Consider the following 11681-nt stretch of genomic DNA (forward strand, 5'->3'; position numbering starts at 1 on the left):
TCTTGCCGTCTTGTCGTCAAGTCTTAGTCTCTTGGTGAAGTCTTGTTTCGACTTCCTGATAGCTTGGCGATGTTTAGATTGATGTTGCCGTAGGACTAAAAATGGGTTACTTCAAGAGGATGGCGGTTGCAACATCAATATGCGAGGCACCATACTATGTATGCGAGTTGCCCCATAATTACAGGGATTATAAGGAATACAGGGATCTTACAGGGGATATTCGGAGCCCTTTACCTTTTTACTTCCCTAGCCGCCATGCCGCGACCAACCCGAACGAACTCCACTAATTTACCAATTGAGGCGTCCTCCAAGGGTTCTAACACCCCTGACGAATCAGATAGTCGGAGCCTCAACATGTGCTCTAAGCTACAACTCTAATTCGTCTTCAACCACCAACGACATCTACTCTGATTGGATAGAGTTACTACTTCATTCAACCTTTTCAACCTGCCAGCTACGACTGCTAAGCCGCTAATATCGGACATCTAAAGCTTTTCATCAGCCTAGCTTCGGTTCCCCTTCGATTTAGATTCTATGCATTGGGGTCCCTCGACGTCAAAAATGATTAATTTCCCGTCGGTCCTTTTGGACGCTAAACAGCATGCCCTTTGAAAACATGCGCCCCTTAGAGATCTACCATCTCGATCCAGATGTTTGCCCGCTAGGGGCCACATAGTCCCGTGTACGGAATACAGTCAAGTGCCTCCGTAGCTGAGCAATAGTCAAGACCAAATCTCACCAGTCTCGTCTGATACCTCGAGATACTCCCACGAAGATAATCGAAATATTCGCCATGTCTCTAGCCGCATTAGCACCCGCGAAAAAACAAAAGCAAACCAAGTAATGTACAAGCAGAATCAAGGGAAGTATACGTATTCGCAGGCGCACTCGAGTCTGCCCAGTGCATCAAGCATGATACGAAAGACCAGCCGCCCTTCTTATATATATTACTGTATGTAATAGTAGTAGTTGAAGCTGCTTGTGGACACCGACGTAATGGAAGAATTACTCAAGTCTGGTCCGGTCTACAATATTGCGCCCACATTGCAGAGTTACCGATCCATGCAGCCTGCCTTTTTATCTCATGTTAAACAGACTACCAATAGGCGTAGAAGTACTGGAGGGACCACCCGGACTGGTGGGATTGAGGTAATGCCTGGGTTCTCGTCCTACTGCGTCAAGCGTCAAGCGTCAAGCATTACATACCTCCTACGGCCCACCCTCCCACTTTGTATATGTCCTTGTATGTACATCTCGCATGTTGTTGGTTAGCTGACTCGGTGTCCCCTGTCACAAAGAACTTGCATTATGTAAATCGCGGCCTACCTATAGCTAGGATCATAGATTGGTAAGAAAAGATACAAAAGCATAGCAGGTCCCTTCAGCTACAGACAATTTTGCTTTTTTGGTTTCTGCTGTCAGCATCAAGTCCCTATCGGGTGACAGGCCCTCCCTTGCTTGCTTCCATCTATCTATTGCCTGCTTTTTACTTTGCGCATAGATTTACAGAATCTTAACCCAACCCTTGTCCACCCAGATCAGATCGATCACCACTGAGCACGGACAACGATCTCCTCATCCCACAACCATGGCTGACGCCGCGCCCGATACGGCGAATCCAGCATTCACCTCGAAGACTTCAGGCGGCAACAACGCTTATCACAACTTTCATAATGACTTCTTGCACATCCAAGATCCTAACGAGCGCCGTCGTCTCGCGCTCGCTGAGATCGACAAGGCTCCCTTCGGGTGGTACCATGTCAGGTAGGTACCCGTTCCCCGCGTTGTGGTAGTTAGTACTGCGAGAAGCTAACTAGTTGGGATGCAGGGCTTGTATCGTCGCCGGTATTGGTTTCTTCACGGATTCTTACGATATCTTCGCCGTTAGCTTGTTAAACACTATGTTGGGAATTGTCTACTATCCGGAGCTGGGTAAACTGCCTAACTCTTCTGACAATGCTATCAAGCTATCGACATCTGCCGGCACTGTTGTTGGTCAATTAGTCTTCGGTTGGCTTGCGGACCACGTTGGACGAAAGCGTATGTACGGTCTTGAGTTGATTATCATCATCTTCGCAACTCTCGGCCAGGCCCTTAGCTCCGGTTCTCCTTCGGTTAATATCGTCGGTCTCATCATCTTCTGGCGTGTCATACTCGGTGTCGGTATTGGTGGAGATTATCCGCTATCCAGTATCATCACCTCCGAATTCGCTACCACGAAATGGCGAGGAGCTATGATGGGTGCTGTCTTTGCCATGCAAGGTATTGGCCAGCTTGTCTGCGCATTTGTCATGTTATTCGTTACTCTAGGCTTCAAAGAAGCACTGTCCGTTGCACCGAAGACTACTGAATGCGACGGTTACTGTGCCGTCGCCGTCGACAAGATGTGGAGGACTCTGATCGGTTTCGGCGCTGTCCCGGCCTGCATCGCCCTCTACTACCGATTAACGATTCCCGAGACCCCTGTAAGTCGTCTATACCGAGACGTGATGGACAGAATTTGCTGACATTAGTGTTAGCGTTACACCTTCGATATTGGCCGCGATGTCGAGAAGGCTGCCGACGATGTCAAGGCGTACATATCTGGCAAGCGGGAGGGTCACCCTGACGACGTCGCCCGTATCCAAGCTCGCGAAGCCGCCCGGGCCCAGATGACCGTCCCGAAGGCCAGCTGGAGCGACTTTTGTCGTCATTATTCTATCCCCAAGAACGGTCTACTCTTGTTTGGTACTGCTGGCTCGTGGTTCATGCTTGATGTAGCCTGTAAGTTGGCTTGAGGTTCGATCAAATTCCGAAGAGATAAACTAACAATCGAACGTAGTCTACGGCTTATCTTTGAACAATGCCGTTATTCTAGAAGTGATCGGCTATTCCACCGCTACCGCCAGGAATGTCTACGAAATCTTGTACAATACGGCTATCGGTAACCTTATCATCGTCCTGGCTGGTGCCGTCCCGGGATACTGGGTTTCGGTTGCCACGCTCGACACACTCGGCCGAAAGACCATCCAGATGGGTGGCTTCATCATCTTAACCATTCTCTTTGTCATCATGGGTTTTGCCTACAACCACATATCCAGCAACGGACTGCTTGCCATCTACGTCCTCGCGCAGTTCTTCTTCAACTTTGGTCCCAACATGACCACTTTCATCGTCCCCGGCGAGGTATTCCCCACTCGTTACCGATCGACCTCGCACGGTATCTCGGCCGCCTCCGGTAAGATCGGCTCTATCATCGGCCAGGGCGCCATCTCTATCCTTCGAACGCGCGGAGCCACTCAGGACAACCCTAACCCTTGGATGGACCACGTGCTCGAGATCTACGCCTTGTTCATGTTCCTCGGCATCTTCACTACGTTCTTCATCCCCGAGACTAAGCGCAAGACCCTCGAAGAGCTCTCGGGCGAGGATCAGCCCGCGCGCCTGCCGGCTGCCGAGGCTAGCAGCCAGAGCAAGACCGCAGAGTCTCTGTAATCTCTTTTCTTTACAAAGTTTTTGCGCTTGTACGCGGACGCGAAGAACGTTGTGACGAAGTCGTGGACTCGACGTGCTGCGGTGAAGCTCTATGGCGATGAGTATTGTCTGTCATGCGAACGGGGGCGGTCTAATCGGCATACGACGGTGACACTGATACGAATAACATCTGGTCCCCTGTGTTTTTGTATCAATATAGATTAATATACCCAGTTCAATCGTTGCCTTTTTTTTCTATTCGTCTAGCTACCTAAGGTACTTGTCCTATTTGATTCTTGTAGCTAGCTCTGGTATAGCATTTTTATACACAACTTTACTACCTAGCGAGTGGTTGTGATTTCGAAGGGTGTGATTTAATTTTTTTTAATGAGAGAAGTCCGGTAGAATATAAAAATGATTTTGAGGGTGGGAGGTAAGTGAGGAATTATGTATAGTCGAGTCAATATCGATATGATTATACGTAGAGTTACTATCGGTAAAGCCACTCTCCTATCTGTTGTTTCTATTAAATACTACTGGCACCTTAATTTCACCTTCCGCAACCAGAGTTCAAGATGTTATAAAACTACCAAGATTTATTTATACTGCTGTCACGTCCACTTTAGTTTTATCTACCACCGAATTAGACCTATACTGTTTAAAACTTTCAAACCAGACACCGCAATGTATAACAAGAGAGAGCAGCAACACTCACAGAAAGCGACATAGTCCTTAATATGCTTGGCCTTGTCAAACGGCGCGGGATAGTACCACGCGGCATTCGCAAGCTCCGTATCTAGGTACCTATAGACGTCAGTCTTGTGATACCCGGCCGCTCATATTTTTCGTAAGTTAGGTACATAGGTATGGTAGGTATGTATGTATGTAGACGTACCCCCGACTTTGACCGTGTAGTAGTCCGCGTCGCCCTTCCACCCGCAGTGCGTGTGCAGGTCTGTCTTGCTGAAGAACTCGGGCTTGAGGGACGACGGCGGGAAGTACACGTTGCCCTCGACTAGCTCGTAGGTCTCGGACTCGGCGACTACGGTGTCGCCGACGGTGGCTTGGACGTGGCCGGAGGGCATGGTTGTGTGGCTGGGTTTGGGTTTGGGTTTAGGTTTAGGTTCTTATGGAAGCTGGTGGGTAAGGGTTAGTTAGGGGTAAGTAAGATGGGATGTGCTAAGAAGAAGCGTTTATAGTAGTGGTACAATAACGGTGCTGCATGGCGCTATATTATTATATCTACATGTAGGTAAGTATTGGAGATTAGATGCTTGTTTGCTGTGTTGCGGGGTAGTCAGCTTCTAGAAGGATTCCGTCACCTTTGTAATAGTAGAGCTGAGTGGTAAAGATACATGTATGCATGGCATGTGGTTTCTGTATTATAGAAGTACCTACCTAGGTACATTTCCAGTACTCCGCTGTATGCATCAATTGAGTATTTCGCCAGAGCGAGGTTGTGGGGTATACGCGCACCGTATACTTACCGTAGCCAACTGTCTATATCCACTGTGCAGTATAAAGAACTAAAAGAGTACCTAAAGAGTCCGGCTAGCTGGTTCCACTAGCGAATAACGGTCAAGATATTTCCAAGAGCGGGCATCTAAAACCCCGCTAGATTTTCTCCCGACGCCCGAGACGGATCCACGCTACTCCACCATCTCCAGGCTTTCTCCAACCTCTCGGCCTTCGTTACGACGCTAGAGGCCAGTTGCTGGTTCCGCCAACGAACCGAACGTCGGCAATATTTAATCCTATGAGAGCATGTAAACATTCGGTGTGTCGCATTGATTGATTTTGAACTTCTTACGTCTTTATAATCTCTTATATATTATATAGTCACTGTAAACTATCATCCCCTATTGAATTACGGTGTCACGAGACGTGGCTAAAATACGTCATTAAAGGAATTGCTTAGAGCGAGCGTGTTCGCGATGGCGCTTTCAGGAGTTGAAGTCGCTAAGCACGCCAGTAAGGAGTCTTGCTGGGTGGTAATTCATGTAAGTTGGTTGAACACAAAGTGTCTAATGCGAGGAAATCAATATCTCATCGATTTAATACCTAGGGGAAAGCCTACGATGTCACGGAATTCTTACCTGGTTAGTAGCTCGCAGCTTTCCGTATGTTAAAACCACAAAACTAACTCATTTATAGAACATCCTGGTGGAATGGGCATTATCTTGAAGTATGCGGGCAAAGATGCGACTGAAGAATTCGAGCCTATACATCCCCCGGATACCTTGGACAAGTACCTGGACAAATCGAAGCATTTAGGACCTGTTGATCTGAAAACTGTTGCCAAGATCAAGGAAGAAGAGGATCCTGAGGAAGCTGAGCGGCAACAGCGTATTGCGGATAAGCCGCTATTATCACAATGCTACAATCTGATGGACTTCGAATCAGTTGCTAAGAGGGTTATGAAGAGAGGTGCTTGGGGATACTACTCCAGTGCCGCCGATGACGAGATAGTAAGTTCTTACTCACACCTAGACTACGTGAATATACCCTGACCAAATCGATAAGACGCTCCGAGAAAACCACGAGGCCTTCCACAGGATATGGTTCAGGCCCAGGATTCTAGTTGACGTCAAGAAAGTAGATTTCTCAACCACTATGCTCGGCGCCAAAGTCGACATTCCCTTCTACGTCACGGCAACAGCGCTGGGCAAGCTCGGACACCCAGAGGGCGAAGTAATATTAACCCGAGCCGCCAAGAAGCACAACGTCGTGCAGATGATCCCCACGTTGGCCTCGTGCTCGTTCGACGAGATCGTAGATGCGGCCGAAGGAGACCAGGTGCAGTGGCTGCAGCTGTACGTCAACTCGGACCGGGCGATTACCGAGCGCATCGTCCGACACGCCGAGAAGCGCGGGTGCAAAGGGCTGTTTATTACGGTCGATGCGCCGCAGTTGGGCAGGAGGGAAAAGGATATGCGGTCCAAGTTCACGGATAAAGGGTCTAACGTCCAGTCCGGCCAGGAGACGGACAACTCGCAGGGTGCGGCGCGCGCTATTTCGTCGTTCATCGACCCTGGGCTCTCGTGGAAGGATATCCCGTGGTTCCAGTCTATTACCAAGATGCCCATCGTGCTGAAAGGTGTGCAGCGCGTCGAAGACGTCGTCAAGGCCATCGAGTACGGGGTCCAAGGAGTCGTGCTGTCGAACCACGGTGGGCGACAGCTGGATTTCGCGCGGTCCGGCGTCGAGGTCCTGGCGGAGACGGTGCCGGTGCTGCGGGAACTAGGTCTAGAGGGCCGCATTGAGATTTTCGTGGACGGAGGTGTTCGCCGCGCTACAGACATTATCAAGGCGCTGTGCCTGGGCGCCAAGGGCGTGGGTATCGGTCGCCCGTTCCTCTACGCCATGTCGGCGTACGGCATCGACGGCGTTGACCGAGCGATGCAGCTCCTCCGCGACGAGATGGAGATGGCGATGCGGCTGATCGGGTGCACCAGCGTCGACCAGCTGAATACGTCGCTCGTCGATACGCGAAACCTCGGTAGCCATGTTACGGGCGTTCCGCGAGACCACCTCGGCCATAAGGTGTATGACCCGCTTGTTACACCGGCGTTTAAGCCGCCTAAGTCGTCCAAGCTGTGACTTGGGGGCGTGTCTTATTTCCTTGAAACGTTGATGATGTTCGTATTTATCTAGGACGTACTTACGTAGCATTTGTTTCCTGTCGTGTGGATTTTTGGATATACCAGCTTGGCTTGTATGAGGGTTCAGATTGATTGTATATAGGTACATGTATGCTTGTGGCAAGACCGCTGTGAATTAAATTTGTTATTTAGCCCCTTTTCTGGTCATGGCCAATGGGTCTTATTTTTCAACCTATACTATACCACTACCCTATCTAAGCTAACCTCGCCCTTTTCATCTTGGATATTTCACCCTTGAATCGTGGCTGTCACAATTTGTCTTGGAGATACTAATTTGGGAACTCGTGAGTGACGGGTTACACGGTTTCGTACTAAGTGTTATTATCCTCACTTCTGCGTATTCCGCCTTTCCTTTTCTTATGTTAATTTTTGGGGGAAAGGAGGTTTATAGTTATCCGTATGGATCTGAACAATAAAGCTCTTATCCCGCATCGGAATTAATCGGCATGGACCATCTTCGACAACAGGCTCGCAGCCTATTCCTCCACCGCGTCAAGATCCGTAGCGACAAATGCCAAGTGTTCGAGATTTGGGGTTCGGGCAGCACGGTAATCCATTCTGAAAGGGTAATGCCCACGAACGAGGTGCCGGCATATCTTAAACACTACTCGGGGGTACCGGTTTTCAAGCTCGTCCAGTTCCCAGTTAGGATATTTTATAAATCTCACCGGTTGCCATACCAGCAGCTAGCTTGGGTTCCGGATATACTTACCGACCTGGGAATCGAACCATATATGATCGGACTGTTGACGCGAGGCCTGACGATGTTCGAGGCGGTGGAAAAGGATAGCCGCGAGTTAGGGAAGGTTCTTAGTATATTCATGAATGGTATTGATTCACGTATGCTAGGTAAGTCGATGCCACGTATAACAGGCTCTAGTGGGACGATGCAGTTCGGAGTAGCCTTATTTTGAATATGTTATGCTCGAAGTATTACAGCCGTCGCTGACCTACGTGCTTTTAAAAAGTAGGAAGGGGAGCCATTGTCTGCTAACCATGGTATTACTAGCATCTTATAACTTCGCTACGAAGTCTACAACCTGTCTCCTGTTTACACTAGAGGAGAAGGGTTCGAATACACAGTATGAATGCATGGCGAAATTCCTGAGGAGGAGCGCTAGTCTTTATCAGAGTAGCTGCTTCTTACCGTTACTCATCTTGACGGACCATGTCAGCCTCGTCCTGGACGGATTTGGCACTTTCTTCGGCTACGATCTGCAGCACGTCAAGGAGACGAATCTACACGATTGGGAGACTTCCCGAACCAAGCTCCGGTGGGCTAAACATTATAATCACCTAGCCCGCGACATTGCTGGCTACCTGCGGAAGAAGCTGGACGAAGATGTGACACCGGGGACCTCGATGTCGCCACAGGATATCGCTATCCATGCCCAAATAAGAGACGCATTACACGTGCTGGAGCTGACGATTAATCCGGCTGCTCGAGGTATTGAATGGCACTTACAGAGAAACGAGGACCACATGGGACAAGTAAGTACCCTCAGCTTATTACTGGTTCAGCGATGTCTGCAAAATCCAAAATGATGACCATCTAACAGAGCCGTCAATTCAGATTTCGCGTAAAATGATGCGGCAAGACACAATGGCTAGCATCAAGCTGAGCGGGGCCAGCATCGAGCTGGCCAAGATGGCAACATTTGACAGCTCGTCAATGAAAGTGATCGCGGCGATGACCATGATATTCCTACCGGGGATGTTCTTCGCATCGCTATTTTCGGTGCCGTTGCTCCACTGGGATCAGGAGGAGGGCGTCGTGGGGGATAACTTTTGGGTGTACTGGGCGTTTACTATCCCGTCTACCGTGCTGATTGTTATCTTGTGGCTTGTTATTACGCAGCGCAAACGGATGAGAGGGTTGTACCACGTAGGAAAATGTTAATGGACACGGTGAAAATGCGGCGGTTTGAGATAAGGTTGGTAGTAGGTGAATAAAGCAGAAGATGTGTAAATTACCTGTGAATGAAGAAGGTAGAATATGCTGTGTACAGTACCTAGCTCAGATATTAGGTAACTGTCAAGTAGTACCACGTGACTCTAGTCGAACGTATGTACGGATTGAGGGGCTATGAGGTCACGTATGAGATACCTTGTATTCCGTATGTATTTGCGAAACTTTGTTTATTTAACCTTTTACAATACACAAACATTTCCGCAAGACGAGACGCCAAGGTTGTAAAAGAAGAAAAGAAGGGACATCGCCATCTCATATTTGTATTATTTTTCTTGTATCATATCTTAGTAATTACCTACCTAACCTAATTTGCATCTTTCTAAATTCACTTCACTTTACCATGTCAGCCTTTTTACCTAGCACGTTTCTTTTCTCAGGTGGGATTGGCAGTATGATTGGCAGTATGATTGGCACCTGACAGAAGCCAATCCCGGCTTATCAAAAGCTTACCCCAGACCCGTCGGACTCATTCGTCACTCGTTGGACACGGTGTGACCTTACTACGTGACGAGTCAGCTCCGTCTTATTCGGCGGAATCAAAGCTAGTCGAAGCAGCTCCGAGGTTTAAAAAGAAACGCTTGAACGAGCCTCAGAGAAGACCTACAATTCTCATCCATAGCAGTTATCAGCAGCAGTTATCAGCAGCAGTTATCAGCAGCAGTTATCAACAACAGCTTTTCATTACCTATCTTACCTGTCTAACACAGTACCGCATCAAAATCATTCGTTCTCTTACGTCTTTCGCTTCCGACCGTGATAAGGAATCCCGATATAGACGTAACACGGCTTAATACGGCACGGGTGTCTCAGTACAACATCTTCGAGAAGGAGCAAGGAGCATGACGATCCAGACCCGCAACCCAAACTTCCAGAGCCGAAGTCATTCATCCTAGCATTTCCCCCTAGCCTCCCCCAGGCTCCCCCAGCTTCCCCAGCACCTGCCATCCAAGTGCCCAGCCATTACTCGCATAATCCTCCACTGAATGAAACCCTTCCCCAGTGGCTCCATCCTAACATATATTTCCCGACTTGACTCAACTCTAACCTAGGTTGACCCTCCACTACCGTGGCTTGACTACACAACATGTCTTCCCTCGAGGCCAAGATCGTCGTCCTCGGCTCCCAAGGCGTGGGCAAGACATCGCTAGTGACGCGGTATTGTAAAGGCGCCTTCAATCCCGCCCAGAATACTTCTACCGTTGGCGCTAGTTTTATGACCAAGAGGGTCCTAGACGGTGACACTGACACTGTCGTCCGATTACAGATATGGGATACAGGTACTACCTAACTCTCTCTCCACTTATCACTTATATCTCAACTAGTCTCTACAAGTTTGAAAGCTAATCCCACGTAACTACAAAGCTGGACAGGAACGATTCCGCTCGATATCGCGGCTCTACTACCGCGGAGCTAACGCCTGCATCCTCTGCTACAGCATCACCGACGCCCAGTCCTTCGCCGAGATGGGCGTGTGGCTAACGGAATTACGCCGTAATCTGCCACCCGATATCGTTCTCCACGTAGTAGGAACCAAGGCCGACATCGTCGCCCGCGACCCCACGCGTCGCGAAGTGCCTTTCGAACGGTGCATAGCATACGTCGCCGAGAACCTCGCTCCAGGCCTCGGATCGACACCACCACCAACCGCAGCGCCATCAGGTCTAACTGCCCTATCACTGGGACCAGGCGTAAGCCAGTCGAGCGTAGTAGTCACGCCCGCCGCGTCGAGCGCCCAGGAACCGCGTAGCCCGAGTAGTAAGCGAAGCAGCGGGTTCTGGGGCCAAGAAGTAGGTTGGGACGCGTGCCACGAGATCAGCGCCGAGAGCGGCGAGGGCGTGGAAGAGGTATTCCGGGTCGTGACGCGCAAGCTCGTCGAGCAGAACCGCAAGATGCAGCAGGCTATCCTAGCCGCCACCGCGACCCCCGGTACCCCTGGGTACGAGAGCGGTATGGATGGGGGGTACTTCGACGGCGCGAATCCCCGCGGTAGCTTCCGCGTCGGCAGAGATCGTCGGAGTTGGCTGTTTTCCTCCCCAAACTTCTCGCCAGCTGTTACGGTGGAAAATCCGAATGCGGGCGGTGCAGAGCAGCAGAGGCAAGGGGAGGAACAGGGACGGAGGGGGAGACGGTGTTGTTGATGGCCCAGATATCTTAATGGAACTACGAGGAACTACGAAAGCATAGCGTATTCTTATTCAACGGCCATCGTATAAAGGCGGCCATCTACAGGCATAGGGGCGGTAGTCTTTTTCAGATCACTGCTTGGTCTGGGCAACAGAGGTTTCCATGACATTATATAGGTAGCCAAGGAGGGGTGATGAAATATCGTCTATCGACATTAAGTATGGCGTTTGGAAATGCATATTTAGGATCGGCATCCGGGTTCAGGTCTGGTCTGGTCTGGTCTGGTCTGGTCAGGGTTAGGTTGGGTTGGTCTCGGATCCTGGAGTTTGTGTATTCATTGCCGTTGTTCCTGGTCACGAGGAGTATATCGATTGGTTCTTTACGAGATACGAATGGATTATGAATCGTTATCAGTTTTGGTCACTTGGTTCTTTACTGCTACTGTTGTTGTTATTTGTTTGTTAGTTTGT

General features: G+C 49.6%; 5 protein-coding genes across 5 annotated transcripts; 4 read left to right on the top strand and 1 right to left on the bottom strand.

The window, feature by feature from the left end:
* Positions 1–1588: 1588 nt before the first annotated feature.
* On the top strand, positions 1589–3474 carry F4817DRAFT_358287 (phosphate permease; the record flags this gene model as incomplete). Its single annotated transcript, XM_049306008.1, has 4 exons — positions 1589–1764; positions 1829–2465; positions 2520–2763; positions 2822–3474. The coding sequence occupies 4 exons, from the start codon at positions 1589–1591 to the stop codon at positions 3472–3474; spliced, it is 1710 nt and encodes a 569-aa protein (XP_049159697.1).
* Positions 3475–3687: 213 nt separating this feature from the next.
* F4817DRAFT_88077 (DUF427-domain-containing protein) lies at positions 3688–4642 on the bottom strand. The gene is made up of 3 exons (XM_049308006.1): positions 4349–4642; positions 4169–4249; positions 3688–4085 (listed from the first exon to the last, which is right to left on the bottom strand). The coding sequence occupies exons 1-3, from the start codon at positions 4536–4538 to the stop codon at positions 4054–4056; spliced, it is 303 nt and encodes a 100-aa protein (XP_049159698.1). The 5' UTR covers positions 4539–4642; the 3' UTR covers positions 3688–4053.
* A 630-nt stretch (positions 4643–5272) lies between these two features.
* On the top strand, positions 5273–7545 carry F4817DRAFT_88155 (FMN-dependent dehydrogenase-domain-containing protein). Its single transcript, XM_049308007.1, has 4 exons — positions 5273–5453; positions 5519–5552; positions 5608–5921; positions 5977–7545. Exons 1-4 carry the CDS (start codon positions 5388–5390, stop codon positions 7051–7053), a joined length of 1491 nt encoding a protein of 496 aa, XP_049159699.1. The 5' UTR covers positions 5273–5387; the 3' UTR covers positions 7054–7545.
* Positions 7546–7561: 16 nt separating this feature from the next.
* F4817DRAFT_315209 (uncharacterized protein) lies at positions 7562–9015 on the top strand (the record flags this gene model as incomplete). The annotated part of the gene is made up of 3 exons (XM_049300506.1): positions 7562–7964; positions 8125–8606; positions 8689–9015. The coding sequence occupies 3 exons, from the start codon at positions 7562–7564 to the stop codon at positions 9013–9015; spliced, it is 1212 nt and encodes a 403-aa protein (XP_049159700.1).
* Positions 9016–9757: 742 nt separating this feature from the next.
* F4817DRAFT_88221 (ras-domain-containing protein) lies at positions 9758–11315 on the top strand. The gene is made up of 2 exons (XM_049308008.1): positions 9758–10364; positions 10450–11315. The coding sequence occupies exons 1-2, from the start codon at positions 10172–10174 to the stop codon at positions 11223–11225; spliced, it is 969 nt and encodes a 322-aa protein (XP_049159701.1). The 5' UTR covers positions 9758–10171; the 3' UTR covers positions 11226–11315.
* Positions 11316–11681: the final 366 nt, after the last annotated feature.

This window comes from Daldinia loculata (assembly GCF_022478755.1).
Source record: "Daldinia loculata strain CBS 113971 unplaced genomic scaffold F4817scaffold_20, whole genome shotgun sequence".
Lineage (NCBI taxonomy): Eukaryota > Fungi > Ascomycota > Sordariomycetes > Xylariales > Hypoxylaceae > Daldinia > Daldinia loculata.